The sequence below is a fragment of the Chaetura pelagica genome, unplaced genomic scaffold (assembly GCF_000747805.2).
Source record: "Chaetura pelagica isolate M959 unplaced genomic scaffold, ChaPel_1.0 scaffold656, whole genome shotgun sequence".
NCBI lineage: Eukaryota > Metazoa > Chordata > Aves > Apodiformes > Apodidae > Chaetura > Chaetura pelagica.
Genome location: NW_009953577.1, coordinates 216720 through 234406, shown reverse-complemented (window position 1 = coordinate 234406; position 17687 = coordinate 216720). Strand labels below are relative to the sequence as shown.

At 37.9% G+C, this 17687-nt stretch overlaps 1 protein-coding gene across 1 annotated transcript in view; it reads left to right on the top strand.

Moving 5' to 3' along the window:
• The window catches only part of KIFAP3 (kinesin-associated protein 3), a 63249-nt gene that overhangs the window by 27018 nt on the left and 18544 nt on the right, over positions 1–17687 (top strand). Inside the window, exons 12-18 of the mRNA XM_009999705.1 lie at positions 81–189; positions 1551–1663; positions 2600–2765; positions 2956–3081; positions 3475–3573; positions 4362–4447; positions 13137–13338. Coding sequence (XP_009998007.1) covers positions 81–189; positions 1551–1663; positions 2600–2765; positions 2956–3081; positions 3475–3573; positions 4362–4447; positions 13137–13338 — 901 coding nt within the window. The remainder of the gene's footprint in view (positions 1–80; positions 190–1550; positions 1664–2599; positions 2766–2955; positions 3082–3474; positions 3574–4361; positions 4448–13136; positions 13339–17687) is intronic.

The window sequence follows — 17687 nt, the reverse complement described above, 5'->3', positions numbered from 1 at the left end:
ACTGTGGTGGACATCATAACATTGCTCTACTAATGCTTTGGGAAGATTAATGACTGAAGTGATTTTGTGTTTCTTGGCAGTTAATGAAAATGCTTTTTGAATGTCCTGATGAGCGAGTTGACCTGGAACTTATTTCTTTCTGTATTAATCTTGCTGCTAACAAAAGAAATGTGCAGCTTATCTGTGAAGGTAAGCACACTGAAATTTTGCTGTCCATCTTGGAGATGACAGCACTTCTTTTATATATATATATAGGTACAGATAGATACATATATACACACCTACATTATTCATTATGTGTATATGAGTAATTTATTCACTTATATATGTATTAAAAAATTTAAATGGTACCTGGTTGGCTAATCTTTCCAAGCAAATGGCTGTATTCTGTCCAAAACTGGTCTTGGCAGCAGAAATAATGCTGAGTAGCCACACATGCCCACATCACTCATAGATGCATATGGTTCTGTAAAACACCCGGATGGGATTGCTGTGGGAAATTATGGCTGTGTGGAGAGATGAAGATTTTGTTCTATCTGATGCCTAAAATCCATCTTCAGCTAATCAGTGTTTCACCTGCCAGTACCAAATTACTGTGCTATTAATGTTGTTTAATTGTCTCTTTCCAGTAACATTTTTAACTTAGCATCTTTTGGATTCTAGTACTTTTCTAACATGGTATAGGTAGGTTCAGCATGTCATTCAGTAGCACTCTGGATTGCTTTTGAAGTTTCATTATTTTCATATGAGCAGTTTTAAGTGGAATATGATGATTATTCAGTAGCTCTAATTTTCACTTATGCTCAAAATTTTCATTATGGACTGCTGTAATAATTTACTGGACTTTAACAGGGGCAATTGTAGTTGATGGATTCTGTGACCAGCAATTCCATTTGAAAATTCTGTGCAAAACTCCGGAGAAAAAGAAGCAGGGAGATCCCATTTTATATTAAAGTTAGAAATGAAATTCAAGCTAGTAGCTCTTATTAGATAGGCAAGGTGATCTTTTGGAAACTGAATCGTAGCAGTGGGGTTTGCCCTGTGCAATCAAGTACTTCAGATTCAGTGTGTTTGTTATGTGTATTCCCACATAGCTTATTTACCAGCCATGTAAATTATTTTTAAAACCATAACAATGCATTTATTCCATGGAGTGAGGAAAGAAGTTTCTGAGCTAGTACCAACAGCTGGGCTACATCTCCACTAACTGCACTTGATGACAGGATAATGGTTCTGATCTAGAACCTTTATTGGTCTGAATAAATAACTAAGCACACTTGAAGCATTTATTTAACTGAATTTTTAAGTGTCTCACTAGTACAAAATAATTGTTTAGAAAAGCTGTAGAATTTATATGGATCATGTCTTCTATTTTTCAACTGAAACTTGGAAGAAGAAGTAGTTCCTGTCTAGATTCTTCACTTTTTCCTTTACAACTTTAAAAAGTTAAAGCTGCTTTTGTGTGTGTCTGTGTGGTGGTATTGGTCAGTCCTTTCCTCAATTTTTTTTTTTTTATTTAGAGTATTTCCTAAGTATTTGTTTCTTTTCAGGAAATGGTTTGAAAATGTTGATGAAGCGTGCTCTGAAATTTAAGGACCCATTGTTAATGAAGATGATCAGGAACATCTCGCAACATGATGGACCAACTAAGAGCCTGTTTATTGTAAGTGCTCTCTAATGCCTGATGTGATCTTTGATTCTTCCTACTGAAAGAAACTGACTTTGGAGAGCTGCTGTGTTTTGTCTTTACAGGGTGTCCAGTTTAAGTTTTCTTGGCTGTCATGGGTTATTTGTTTTATTTTATAAGGCTATCTCAGTTGGTAATCAGGGTTTGGATCCCTCACTGGAAGAACAGATCTTAAGCTGTGTCCAACAAGTCCCTGTTCCAAAACAAGCACAAAAAAACAAGCAGACAAAAAAAAAACCCTGACTGCTGGGGTATACATTGTAAGAATTAACAGTTGTTCTAAATCTCTGCTTTTGAAGCTAGAGGGCAAAATAAAGTGTTGTTTTTTTTTCTCTGTGCCAAATGTTTTGTATACGTGGCTATTTTGAGATTTTGAATACTTAATATTCAGTTAAGCACATAAAGCCACCCTTTCAAAAGAAGGAGGGAAAACTCAACATCCCAATTGTGGAAATTTTAATTGTACTGTTAAAATGAGAATTGAATATCTAATTGTCTTGAAGCAGTAAGGAATTAATAAGTATAATCTGTGATGGTTTCACATCCCCAGCAAATTTTGTAGTTAATTCTCAAATTCTTCAGGAAGAGCACTCCATTACTGTCAGTAGTGCAGTATGGTGTTTGCTGTTTTCTTTCCTTAACTTTCTAACAGCTATCTCAAATTGTGTGGATAGTAGCTACTTTGGAACATCTGAACAAATTATCTACATCTATGAAAAATGAAAGGATGGAGAAGAAGGATGCTGGAATGCTTTCCTGGATTATTCTTCAACTGAACTTGGAAGTGTCTCATTTCAGGAGAGAAGTCTCCTTAGCATTCTTTTGAGAAGTATTTTTTAATTTGACCAAGTTGTGAGTTCTTCAGAACTCCAGATGATTAATTCATAATGTTTGTTTCTGTGTTTTCTTTAGGACTATGTTGGTGATTTAGCAGCTCAAATATCAAATGGTGAAGAGGAGGAATTTGTGATTGAATGCCTGGGAACACTTGCAAATTTGACCTTACCAGACCTGGACTGGGAACTTGTACTGAAAGAGTATAAACTGGTTCCATACCTCAAGGATAAACTAAAACCAGGTCTGTACAAAGTTTGATTAGACTTTCAAAGTAGAGTCTCTTGAAGAATCCTTAGTGCTCTTTCAGAGCAGACTCTGTTTACCTTTATAATTTGTGTTTGTTTGGGGAACCATATCTAAAAATAAATACACAACTGCCACAAGATCAAGAATTTCTAAGAGGTAATATTTCCTGCCTTCTGACTTCCTAGGTTCTGCAGAAGATGACCTGGTTTTAGAAGTGGTGATAATGATTGGAACAGTTTCTATGGATGACTCTTGTGCTGCTCTGCTGGCTAAATCTGGAATCATCCCTGCACTCATTGAGCTTCTAAATGGTACATTGTCATGTTTAACTTTAGGTTGTCCTTTTCAGAGAAGTTAAGTTGAAGTAGCTGTGCTGTGACCGAACACATCATTTGTTTTTTCTGGCAATGCAGGGGTAGATGTTTTGGATGTGAATGGAGGCGCAATTACTCTGTTATTGGTAGGGAGTTACTGACTAGAGGTCTAATAGATTTGGTTTTTCCACACTTCCTACTGCTGCAATCTGTGGGCTTTTTACTTGACTGGAGCAGGGAAGAAAACATTCTTTTTGTGTTGTCAGGAGATGAAATCTCACATACCACTGAACTATCTAGCTGATGTGTAAGAGCTGGGGTTTCTCTAAGCATCAAGAGCTTCTGGTGGTGAGATACATAATTGTGGTGTCTTTTTTTTTTTCCTTGCAGCTCAGCAAGAAGATGATGAGTTTGTCTGCCAAATCATCTATGTATTTTATCAGATGGTTTTCCACCAAGCCACCAGAGATGTCATTATCAAGGAAACCCGTATCTTTTTAATGATTAAGCATCTAGAATTGCAGCACTTGATTTGCCATTGCGGATGTTTTGGCCTGTATTTCTCCTGCATAAACCTCCTGAGCTCAGAGGTTTATTTGTAAATACTTCATTTCAGCTGAATCAACAATCCAAGCAAATGTTGAGGGATTGCAAGATTAATACTAAAGATTACAAGTTAGTTTGCTTTGAAACAGGGAGGGAGTTAGGAACGGGATCACGTGTTAGTTCCTATCCATTCTGAATTACGGTGTGAATTTGTTTTGTAAATGATAGTGAACATCTTAGTCCATAGAAAAACTTTATATAGACCACAGACAAACTTGCACTGCACCATTATGCATAAATGTTCCATAGTCTAAAGTTCTGTGACATTAAGATACTTTGATACTATTTCTTCTTATCTCAGTCTAAACATAAATAATGCCTGCTCTGCATTTTTGTCCACCTAATTCTTTGAATTTTATGTGTCGACTCCTAGGTGGCTAGCTTTAAATTTATTTTTTTAAATTGCATTTCTTTTTATATCTGTAAAGATAAAACAGCAACACTGAACACTTTTCTCACTCAAATTGAACAAGACTAGTATTAATGCTATCATTTGCACAATGGATCATCTGAAATATATGATGTGATCCTTCTAACAAATAAAATCATGGTTGGGGAAAGGCTTCTGAACTTCATGTGTGATGGAAAATTCTTGACTATGGTTCTTGCAAGGACCCCAGGCTGTGGAAAAAAAATAAAAATAGCTTTTATCCTTAACAGTTTCTTTCCAGAGGCTCCAGCATATCTTATAGACCTGATGCATGATAAAAATGCTGAGATTCGCAAAGTTTGTGACAACACTCTGGATATTATAGCGGTAAGTCTGAGTTTTTTAATCCTCTGTCCTTCAAAAACCTCTTTACATTAGGTTATTTTAAAATAGCTACGTAGCAGTAACTTGCAAGTTGAGAATATTTTTTTTTAATGTGCAACTTTGTAATCACATAGGTGAGAATTCAATTTTCATGGGGCAATGACCATCATTAATCTAGGTTATGTACCAAACTTACAACAAGTGCATAGATGCTTTGACAATCCATACCAGTTAGCTTTATACTACAGACATTTTAAAAGGTACTTTTATGCTTAAATTATTCACATTACATAAGTATGTCAAGCTTTCATTATTTCTTAGTTCTCCAAACAAATGGCTCTTGTTACCCAGCAGCTTTTATTCAGCTTTTCTGCGTTGCCTGATGCCAATACTTGTTTCAAAAAGAGAATATGGGCAGTGATCCTGAAGCTGGTTGTTTTCTGCTGGGGGAACAGTCAGTATAGTTTTGAATTTCTTGATATTGTCTTCAGCTCTTGGTTAGGTTTCCTTTAGGTGCACAGCTTAGTTTGTCCAGCTATCCATTGATCACAATAAGCTTTTGGGACAGTTGTTTTGTATTAAACTGCTAACTTGGAAAAAAGAGAGAATGCTAAATTATGAAGTGCTATTGCTTTATCATCTCTTGTAGTGTGTATAATTTGCTTCTGGGGATCCTTGACTCTAGAAGCATTAGTATTTTCTAGTTTGCTCATCATTGAGGTAAAGACATAATGAAACTGATTTCACTTAGAAATTGCATTTCATTGTTAAAATTCCTCCTGGCCTGTTTGCTTGAGAAAAAGGAATGTCAGCATTTTGTAGTGTCTTAATATTATAAAGGCTGTCCATCCTTTTGGATATAGAGTAGCCTATAATGAAATTAAATCTTACAGCCAAAGAGAACTTAACTATGAGTTGAGCAGTGCTTTTGCCTTAAAGCTTTTCCTGTCATCTACTTGGGTTTCTTCTTTAGCTCAATTCTGGATATTGCAGCTTGTTCTCTGAAAGGTTTAATGTAGCCTAAGACCTCACTCACCCTGCACAGCACTGTAGTCTAGTTTCTCTTTTTCTGTTCTACTTTTTGGTAATGCATTCTAATTTAATATTCATCAAAGAAAGAAGTAGAATGATATAACATTTTCTGTGATGAAATTCTTTTTATCTGGCTCTGTTTCTGCTTTATGGAGGTATGGAATGAAGTTCCTTCTCTTAATGGCAGAGATGCTTTTGGCACTCATTAAAGGAAAACTTGCAACTAAATTTGCACCTAGTATTTAGATTTACCGTGGGCATTCTGTTCAGCTTACCAGGTTCAGTTGTTTCCAGGGACATCTCCAGTGGAAACAGCAGAAAGTTTTTTATCTTGTAGGTGAGGCTGGACAATCCTAGTGCTTCCAGTGCTTGTTTTATCTTGGGACTGGTGCCAATTCCAATCATCTCAGGTGCTGATTTGTTTATATGGGGGAGCTTTGTAACATGGTACATAATTCTTCAGGATTTTTGCTATTTTACTATTTACTAGTTTTTTACTAGGTTTTTTTTACTATTATTTTAGTAATATTATTAAGCAATATTTATTTTTATAGAAACTAGAAGAATAAACACATTCAGACATAGCTTCATATTCAATATTAACACCTGAATAAAATGTACTTAGCTGTTTTTTTCCTTCCTAAGAAGAGGCAATCTTTATGCCAGCCATAACATATGGCAAATGATGAGCGCTGTGATAACAGATGGGCAAGAGTTATCAACTTACCAGAAGCACTGGAGAGGAGTTCTAAGGCCTTGAGGAAGAATAAAAGGAGGAGATGATGTGGTGCTGCTCTTGTTGAGGGTAAAAGAGAAGATATCAAGCACATACTGAGAGTAGTTTTGAGTAGCAATAAATCCTTTTTATTGGTTGCGGAGCAGTCCACACTTAGAGTGGTGTTCACTGGTAAGTTAGTAGAGATGCCTGTCTGAGAAGGCCCATTTAAGTTTATTTTCTAAATATTATATAGTTGGGTTACAAGTTGCAGAAACTGTAACTAACATCATGCCCCTGTGGGGAACAGGAAGCACACTATGCCCCCTTTTCAGGAAGGCAGAGATAACCACCAGTTGATGGCTTTCTCACAATGTTGTAAGCTGGCTGCACCAAAAATCACAGGCAAAAAAAGCAACATGTTCTAGGTAGGGATGGGAGAAAGTATGAAACAGTAAGTTATCAGAACCTCAGATTTTAATAGCTGTTTTGTCATTCAGCTCAGAGGATATGGTGGAGCAGCCTGTGAAGACTGAGGTGTTTGGCTTTGTGGCACTTCTAACTCCACCAATGCCTTCTGAGGTGTCTGAGCAGTCTCTAAGATTGGTGAAACTACTTAATCTGTGCGAAATCCACGTTGAGAAAAACTTTAACTTTCTGTCGTCTTGTTCCATACATGGTGACAGGATTAGTTCCTCTGATGATGGAAATCAGAAACTAAGTGTTGGAGAATAGAGATCTGAAAGTAGTTTCTTCTCAGGGAGACAAATGCTTCTTTCACTCATCAATAAGCTCTATATAGTGTGATTAAAATAACACTGAAGAAAATCAGATGCCTTACAAGCCTTAGGGGAGATATGCTTTCTGTAGTAAAGTTATTGTCACAGAAACTACGGAAATGTTACACTAGTGATGATTTGTTTAATATAGCTTGGCTGGACTGATTGATGAACTGAAACAGATGTGCTGCTTTAGCATAGTATGTACTGAGGAGTCTTAGCTTTGCACTGGTAGCTGCAAGATAACCCTTTTGTCAGAAAGAGGCTACATTGGTAATTTAGGACTAGTTAAGTCTCCTGTCATGTGCTGAGTCTTGACACTAAGCAACTAGTTTACTGTACTTGTATACCTAAAGCACGACAGGTCTCATGGCTCAGGTGAAAGCTTGGGATCAACAGTTGGTGTAGGAGTCTCAGGCAAATGAAGTTCCCTTTTCCTCTGCCTCAGAAGCCTGGGCACCTGCAACTCAAAGCTCATGGAAAGAAATGTCAGCTTACTCAAGATGGTCTTACTCTGTTCACCTCGGACAATATAACCAAGAGCTGGAGGGGTTTTTAATCTCTCAGGTTTCTCATTCTTTCTCTGCTTCTAGCTCAGTCTTACTACAGGTAATTGATTTTCCTCATTTATTCAAAGGATTTTTAATTAACCACAACCAGGTCTTTGGACTGTGTAGTCTGAGCTTCCCCCCCTTCCTTCATTTCCCCCCATTTTTCCATTCAGTGTTTTTACAGGTTTGAATCCAGGCCTGTTGTACCATCTTGTTTCTCTTATGATCAAGAGTGGGTCATTATTCTTCCTGCAGAAGTAAAACATCATCTAAATAGTTACAGCATTGTCTGTGTGATTAAGGAAGGGCCTCATGCCTGAGGTGTTTTTCCAGCTCTTGTTCTTTGCCTCAAGTATTTTGTAATGAATGCCAAATAAAGTTTGCTTCTCATGGAAAGCTAGGTTAATGAATGGCTTGCATCCTTCCATGCTAGCTAAGTGCCCTGACACAAATCCTCCATGTTGGGAATGCTGGAATTTCACATAAGAAGCAGGAATGTGCTGTGAGCCCTCAGTGCTGTGGGATTTGGAGCCAGCTGTGCAAGACGTTGCCCAGCTCTCTTAGAATCAAGGAAGAGCAGACCACAGGGATTTGGTGTTGGCTTTATTTGAAAAGGCAGTGTACTCTGAAAATAGATAACCTTTGACTCCAACTTGGTGTCCTCTTTCCACAAAGAGTGCTGTAGTCACTCCAGGAAAAAAAATCTCCCTTTGCTTGTCAAGGCTCCCCCTTTCTGTGTTGACTCTTGTTCCCCTGTTATCCTGTAACAATGATGGATATGGAGAGGTGGGCAGAAGAGCAGCCAGGGTGTGAGGCTGCAGGGTGCAGAGTTGACATGTGTTTTCACTGATCAACTCCTGCATTGTTAAATTTGCAACCAGTCTGCTTTGGTGCTGGTAGCTTTTTGTGGCAAAGACCATGCAGCCAGCAGGAAAGGCTCTTCCTGGACAAGAAGAACCATCACACTGCAGGCAGCACTGGATAGGGCAGGTGTGTCCTGATCCTTTTTGTCTTCACATAAATCTACATAGGACAGAAATCCTTCTAGCACTGGTGCTTGCTCTTTGGAGTTGTAAGATTAGGAAGGTTTGCCAAACCCCTGACCTCTGTTACTGATATAACAGCTTGCCTGTGAGAGACCTTACATTCCTCCAAAGGAAAAAAGGTATTCCTCTTCAGCTATTGACAATACAGGAACCCTATGGACAGTGTCCATTTTATGAAGGCATCTGAATTTAGGGACCACAAACACTTTCTCTGCCTTGCCATTAGTTTCATATCCCAGATTTCTGTTAGCTTCCCATCAGAATGTATATTTGGTGATGAACCTAACTGTGAAGAAGTGACTCTGAGTTTCACTGGTGTAAGTGGTAGAAGGTTTCTTTTTTTGGCCTGTGAATGAATTTCTCTCCTGTGGTATTTACCCAAAGGTAGGTGTCATAGACACCTGCAGAAGGTGATCCATAACATCTGGTTCTCTCCTTGGTTTAGAGAGGCACATAGTTCAAATTACATGCTTATCCAAAAGGATAGCTAGACAAGATAAATCTTTTCTTTGTTAATAAGTGGCTAATTAGACCTTTAATGTAAACTGTGTGTTTTAGGGATGGTTAAATAATGAAGAATGTAACATAACAACTACAGCCTTGAACAAAACGAGCATTCTACTTACTGTATAGCAGTTTCAGTTTAGTATGAGGAATCACATCAAATGAACCCTATTACAGACCCAATTAAAGGGCAACCACATTAAAGTGAAAAGGAAAATCTGTTTTTCATCAGCTGAGAGAGAACACAAAGCAGATCTGTGTAGCTCTATGTTATCCTATAGTGTGTTAATCAGATACAAGGTGTGACGGAAGCCAGTGACAAAGGGGACCCCTGATAGGGAACAGACATGCTCTGATAATAGGCCAGTTAACGCTTCATAATATTTCAATGGTTCAGTAGTAAACAAAGTTGGAAGTAGAACTTCAAAAAGGATGGCACATTCCTCACAGAGTCAAACCATACATCTTCTATGACACTCTTGGATTTATGGAAACCGAATGTTAAAAACAGTGATGTCAGGGAGCTCCAAGGAGAATAAAATCAGCCTTTGGGATTCCTGCTTTTATGTTTCTGAATGTACAATATTTGGGGAGGGTAGGGGGGAGATGGAGAATAGGCACATTCTGTCCACCTTCTTCTTGTCCCCCCACCCGCTGCTTTTCTAGTAGTCTGACATTTAAAAGAGCTGGAGGGCACAAAGCTATGTTTGTATCTCCCTGATGTTTAGTGTTCTGGTTTCATTTTTGCAGGAATTCCTCAGTAAAAAAGCATGCTTCATGTGTTAAAAAAAAAATAGAAAAGAAAACCCAACCAAACCACTAAAAAAAACCCCATATAAAATAAAATAGTTTTTTAATAGCTCAAAATATAATTACTGGAGGACTTGGTGCGTTTTAGGGAATTATTTTGCTCTAAACTTCTTTAATTTGGTTTCTTTGTGCCTTTTGGCTGTCGTCCTGCATTTACAGCTTTTCTTCCATTCTGATGTTACTCCATTAATCATTTATCCAGTGGTGTTTCTGCACATTTCTGTGGAAAATCTACAGACACACTCTTGCTCTAGCAGTACTTAAATGAACTTTTTTGTCCTGAGGTTATGTAAATTGTCCTAGGTTATTGCAAATCATCCTTTTCTAGGATTGCTGCCAGAATGAAAATCTTGACAAAACTGACAGTTGATCTGATTCTGGTGCAGTTACTTCTTTGTTCTTTTTGCTCATTCACAGGGAAATGCAAGTTACAAATGCAGCAATGTAGCCAAACTGTTTGAATGGATAACTTGTGATTTTTAAGTGATTGCAGATATGCTCAGTCTTACAGCTGCTGATTTGTCAATCAGTTGCTAATTCTGTTTTCCAAAATGTAGATGAATGATTGAGGTAAAACACCTGAGAGTTTTAAGCATCTTTAATATTTAATGGGAAGTGTAAAATACATATGAATATTAAGTCATGTTGTCATTGTCTAAAGAAAAATAAATAGATCAGTTAGGGTCTAAGAAATGTCACCAGGTTTTTTTAGAAGGATGTAAGAAGTTCATGTCTATTTGTGAAAGATGTTCCGCTTGGTCAGACAGTGGTATGGAATGGAGCAGTGATGTCAAGCAAGTGGGATTCATTTGGGATTGTATCTTCAGGAAGATTAAAATGTTTTCAAAGTGTGTTTATGGTAAATGTGACTTGGGTAATTTAGCTGCTGGCCTTTCTGCTTTTGGGAACTCTTAAAGGTAAACAAGGTAATGTAAAAGGGATCCAGCTTTCCCACAGGTTAGTCTAATTTGCTGTTTGTTAAATTTGTTTATTTTCCCCCATTTCTTTGCAATTGTGATTTCTGGGAATGTTTTGTTAAGACTGTGGAATGATTTCTGGCAGTTACAGTGTTTCTCCAAAGCTTGTTAAGTAATTGACAACTGCTGGAGGCTGACAATAGATAGCTCACAGTTTAGCTCTGGCAGATGCAGCAAAGGAGATGTTTCCAAGATGCTGGTCAGATGTCATCATTGAAAGTCAGGGCCTTTCATTTTTTTGTGTGTCATTTTATAAATCTCAGAGACGAGATTGCTTTTTCCAGGTGAACTTTTGTTTTGCACTGTGACTTCTAGCCTTTCCTTTTAATCAAGAGTGGAAGTGGGGGGAAAAGATCAAGAGGCAGAAATAGCAGGAAATGTTCTTTTTCTGAACATTGAGTCATTGGTGTGTTTTTGTTGGGTTTTGGTGTTTTGTTTGTATGGTGAGTTTTTCTTTCTCACTCCCTAAGGTTAAGCATTATTGTATGCTTGACAGAAGCTTGGAATTTTGCTTGAGGCCATGAGAATATTTCTAGATCCCACAGGTGATACCTGCTCTGTTTATGGAAGCTACGCAGAAGACCAGGTTTTGCACCACAGTGGTCTGGTAATTAGTATTGTTTAGAAGTGGAAATTCAGAATAATGCTGCAAACTGGTCAGAGACCTACAGGTACTCGCATGGATGTCCCATGGAAAGGGAGCTCACATTCTGCTTTAAGCCAAGAGAAACAAACTTCCCATTTATTCAAGGAAAACCAAGTTTAAAAGCCCACTGCTTAGAACTAGGGTGTGAGGTAGGTAGGTTGAATATTAAGTCAGCTCAAAAGCTCCAGTTCAGTCTAGAGGGGTTTCAGAAGTTTAACCAGAACTGCTAAGCCAACTTACTCTGTCTTTGCTGCTGTTTTTGACCTCTCGTTATAGACAGATCTACTTTTGCATGTCTAGCTGGAGCAGCTTAAGAAATTATCACTTCAGCAGTCAAAGCGTTGTTGCTAATTGTTTAAACACTCTTCTTCTCCTTTAGGGCTTAGTAAAACAGGTTTTAAAAACCTTAAATTACTCTAGCTACATTTCCAAGTCCAGGATCATGTGTTATCCAGTGTGAGAGTTAAGAAATTATTTTCACTTTTTCTCTCCTTTGTGTAGTGTAGGATAAAAAAATGTTGAAATAGGACCTGTTTCACAAAGATATTGCTTCCCACAAATAGAAACACTTTGGTGAAGCACTTAAGAATGTTATTCTTGTTGACAGTGTTTTGATTTAAAAGGTACTGACTGTCGTGCATTATTTGCAAGTCTTCCCCAATTGATAACATCTGCAGATTTCATGTGTTGATGAGTTTCCTATAGTTGGCCATGCCCTGACTCTTCAGTAATATTGAGAAACTGAGTATTCTCCACAGGTCTGTGATCCCTCAGTGGTAATCAACAGCTCACATCATCCAGTCTCTTTAGAGGAGCCTTTGGAACAGCTGATTGCAGTGGCCATAGGCTATGTAATTTTCCTTCTGATGCTCCTCTGTGTTGCATATCACATCACTGGAGTGCAATCAGGCTGTAATCCAGACTGAAATTTCATGCCTACATTTTGTTTCCTCAGTACCTGGAACATGTATTCTGCTTTCTTCAGCTTTCTGGAGAAGTTTCTCTCACATCTTAGTTTTGTATCTTGGATTTGCCCATCCTCTTTATTTCCAATGTTTGTACCATTTTTGTGGGTATTCAGTATTAAACATAGAAGGCAGTTATAAAATTTGACAAGAAGTTGAGAATTAAGTACTGTCTTATGGGAGCTCATGAAACATAGTAAAGGTTTATTGGTTTTAGCACACTTTTTGGTTGTTTTCTACTAACTAGTTCTCCTATAAATGTTCATCTAATGCGGATGTACAGGGTATTTGGCCTGTGTTAGTTACTAAATACTGAGTTCCTCCTGAAAATTGGCAATAATTGGCTCTTCCTGATAAAAAAATGGAGGAGACTGGGATGGTGGAACTTCCTTGCTCAAAGCAGGTGTTTTGTTTTTTTTTCTGGATGGTGTAAAGTTATAAATTATGAAAGAAAGATTGCACTCCTGCATTCACAAACCCAGAGCAATGCCCAGGGCTTGCAAAATCATTCCCTCATTTGCTCCAAGTGCTCTGCAAACTGAGCAGAGGACTGAAGTCACTAGGCCCTGAAACTTACAGCTTTCACTGACATTAAATTCCTCTGCCATTTCCTGTTAAACAGCTTTGTCTCTCATTCCTAAAATATTGTGTGGTGGATTTGTAACAGGAATATGATGAGGAATGGGCTAAAAAAATCCAGAGTGAGAAATTCAGGTGGCACAACTCGCAGTGGCTGGAGATGGTGGAGAGTCGGCAGATGGATGACAGTGAGCAGTACCTGTATGGGGATGATCGGATTGAGCCCTACATCCATGAGGGGGATATTCTGGAAAGACCTGACCTCTACTACAATGCAGGTAAGGCAGAATGTATTATGATTCAGGATAGGGATTCCTACTTCTGTGTCAGCAACCTGGGGCTGTAAAGAGAATCCACTGACTCAAACCAGGGGACAGTTACCCTTTAGTGTCACTGGGAACAGTGCTGATACACACTGTAGCCAGGGATGGGATGGGTCTTGTTAGAATGTTAGTGACAGATTGAGTACTCTATATCCATCACCTTACCAAGGTTACAAGTCTTCAGAAATATCAGCAGGCTTATCTCAGAGAGCTACTGGAGCATGAGGAGTTATTTCAATAAAGGTGGCCTAGCCTTGTTCTTCATACCTATTTTTTTTTTGTGTTCATTGTTTGTTTGCTTTGCAAACACAAACACTTTCTCATCCCTGTTAAATTCACAGCTATGCAATTTGATGTTGTTTTTTTTCTCCCTTGTGTGTTAGTTGGAATGGATGGAAAATAGATATTTTTTTTAATTGCAGATCTTGATGAAAAACTTCAGTTGATTCCACCGAACTTGCAGTTTTCCTTAGCAGAGGTGGTCATTCTGTGACTTTCAGCTAATCTGCTTCTATGACTTTTGCTGTCATATATCTAGGGAAGTGTATGAATCTCTCATGTAAATAGTTTGGGTTTTTTAGTTCTTTTTATGAAAAAGTTCTCTTACTTGACAATTTGAAGGAGTTAGTTAAAAAAACAAACTAAAAAGAAAAATTCACTTACGAGGAGTGATATTCTTATTTGAGATTAACACTAGTACAATTTCTAAAGATAAAAACATTTCTCACTCTTTTGCTTAAACCTATTAGTGCATAAAGGTACAGTTCTTGGGGGGATCCTAGTTACTTTTAGTAACTAGGAGTTTGCTTATGCTCTCAAAGTTGTGGTTTTATATCCTTTTTGAACTCCTGGACAACTGTGTGTGCATGTATTTTATTTTTTTTTTTGTATTTGCTGGGTTTGAGTCTGTGGTTTTTTATTTTCCACAGAAGTGCCCAGTCCTTTGCTGTGAAGCATGAGTCACAAAACTCTGTGACTCTGGATGAACTAGCAGGAATAGTAATGAGAAAAACAAACCCACTAAAACCTATAAGCTTTACTTGTAGTTGCTGTGAGGAAATAATTGTGCAAATCTCAGTAGCATTTCAAAAATTATTCTTTAAGTTTATCAGAACTTAAGGATTCTCCTATATTTTATTACGTATGTGAGCCATAGCAACTTGCACATTTCATGGTACATTTTTCCCATTAGAATCCTGTAGGTTAATCTTGCTCTACTAGGTTAATCTTGCTCTACTAGGTTAATCTTGCTCTACTAGGTTAATCTTGCTCTACTAGGTTAATCTTGCTCTACTAGGTTAATCTTGCTCTACTAGGTTAATCTTGCTCTACTAGGTTAATCTTGCTCTACTAGGTTAGCAGTGAGAGCTATGTGTTAAATGGTACCAGAGTCTTTTTCAGGATTGCTAAGTTGAAGAGGTGCCAGCGTGCCTGTTGCAGTCTGCCCTTTACAGGTCTTAATAATGAACCTTTGCTGATTTCATAGGGCCATTTATTTTCCCAATAGTGTGAGCTAGAGATGGAGTGGCACCAGTAACGCTGAATTTCCTGGCTCTTACTCGTTCATGTTACAGGCTTAGTGTTATTTGAACAAAGATTTTTGTGTTGGAATTGATATTCGACCAAGAAGGAGAGGCAGATTTCCAATGATATGTTCTGCAGATGTTTGAAAAGTGCTTTTGTTTTTAAGGATATAAGAGTAGGTGATTATATTCAAAATACAGATTCACTTCTCGGGTTCCTTCTGACAATGCCAGGAATGGCAGCTTCTTGATGTCTGCTAGATTTATACTTTTGAGATGTGGCCAGAGGGGACATAATATTCATTTGAAAAGGCAGTGGATTATTGTACCATTTGTAGTAGGTATTTGGGTTTCCAAAGGACAGTGCATTACTTTTAAAAAAATAAAAAGACCAATCTTTGTGCAGTCAGAAATGAAATGTTTGTACTTGAGTTTGGTAGTTAAAGAAATGACCTGCACTGATGGTCAGTACAAGTCCCCCCTCAGCCATAATAGTCCTGGAGTTCACTGATGCTCAGATGAGTTCCTGATTGCAGTAATACACCAAACATCTCTCTTGCATGGTAATTTAAATCTACCTTGAAAGTTGGTAAAATCTCTGGAGTTACCTTCATGAGCTCGGTGTCTTTCTTGCTCTGAAAGTACATAACCCTAATTTATGTTGAAATGTACATAACAACAGATGTCCTTTCACTGTGTAATGATACTGTATGCAGCTGATGCTATCCATGTGCTTTCATTTTCCTATGAATTCATGTGAGCCATAACTCTTGAGTGTTATGGTTTGAATGTTAGCACTCTTGATTGAAGACACTTTAAATAGTGGTGGCTTTAGCCTCAGAGTTAGAATGTAGTGCTTTATTAATATAAAGATAGACATTATGTTTTTAAGTCTTTCTGCTTTCAACCAAGTTTTAATCCAACCTGACTGTTTAAAATACATAGTCATATATATGGATTGGTTTTGATCTGAAGTGCTGCAGGTATAAAAGTGCTAATGTTCCCCCTCATTTCTTTTATGTGAAAAATACAGAATAGGTGGTGAGATAGGAGAACCTGGCACAAGTGTTAACAGTAGCCTTTTCAACTTTCCTTCTTCTTCTTTGGCCATTTTAGATCCACATGGTACCACAGAGCACTCGTGTCTATCTGAATATGCTGAAAGGCAGCAGTATTGATCTGTGCCAGATTATTTGCTTGTCAAGCAGTACCCTTTCACATACTGTATACACATGTATACACTTAGAGAATAGCCATGTACATCTATCTCATGCTGCTAAAAATGCAGTCTGATCGTGGCTAGCATTTTTCATTTACAGTCTGTAGTGTTATATTCAGTCACTTTCCCATGGGGAATTATCTTCTAAATGAATCTCTGTAGCACCTCATCAAATGTCTGTTAGAAATCTAGATGTGTCAATTCGATTCCTTTTATCATATGTCACTATATTATCTTCAAAAAACATCAGGTAAATTCATAAAGCACAGGGAGATTTGTTTGAATGCCTGAGTTGTCATCTCTAAGCCTTTGTGTCTGTAAGTAACTTTCCACTGCTTCCTGCATGGGCAGTTTTAGTAGTTTTGAAACCACAGAGGTTAAGCTAAGTGGCCTGTGACTCCCTGGATCTTATCTCTCTTTCTTTAAAGTGGAATGGCATTTGTAACTTCCTAGTTATTAGGAATCTCTCTCTTTCCTCTGTTAAACTATTAGAGTATCAATCTGAATGTACCTGTTTCTGCCCTGTTTTTATTGGGATGTTTTCTGCACTGCAAGTTTGGGGTTGTTTTCATACAGTAATGGGGACAAAACAATGTAGGGTCTGTTTTAAAGAAAGAGCTTGTTTTATCTGATGAGCCTAGTATTAGTTACCAAGTAAGAACTGTGCCCTTAATATTAAAAAGAAGTGTGTTTTGTGAATGGGAGCAGGAAAGAGTTAAGCTGGGTCCTCATTTAGCGGGGGTCAGTTCACAGACTCTACTTCAAAGACACTCTGGATTTACACTGATGTAGGAGAGGGAAAATGTTAGCCCTTGATTTTCTTCCTTAAAAAGCAAGCGGAGACTGCGAAACCTTGAAGGAACACTACTGGCTTTACAAATGTTGGCATCTTCATATGCCAGTGTTTTAATGCAAAGAAAGCAAAAAGAAAACTGTAAGCTAATGTTCTTGAGAGGATATCATGTGAAAAGACCACCCATTGAGAATCATGGAATTGTTTTGGTTGGAAAAGACCTTTTAAAATCATGAAGTCCAACCATTAACCCAACACTGCCAAGTCCACCACTAAACCATGTCCCAGAGCACCACATCTACACATCTTATAAATAGCTATAAGACAGGGAAATATGAGGGAGATGAAAGAAATAGGTTTGAAGTTGCTTTCCTATTTTTCATAACCTGTTCTAAAAGAGTGAGTGGTGAAAGGTTGAGTCTGAACAATTAAGGCCTTTGCTGCTTTCATACTCTTATGCTACTGGCACAGATTAATGCTTGACCCTGCTCATTACTTCTTCTCTGGGCTCACTTTCATGATGGGAGAGACAAAATGGGACTCTTCCTAAAGAAGGAGTAAGATAATATTTCTTAGGTACAGCTTTTTTTCAGGGTAGTTGGCTGAACTACTTGGAGTCTCAGTGAGGCTTTTTTTGTAATTGAAGTTGCTGTTTCTCAGTATTACTGTTGCTTGGCATTCCACCCAGAAATATTTCAAGTTGCTAATGAATTCTTAGAGAAACCAGCACAGGTTGTCTTGCCTTCTTGCCCTGAAGTCATGCTCCTTCATGCAGCCACTC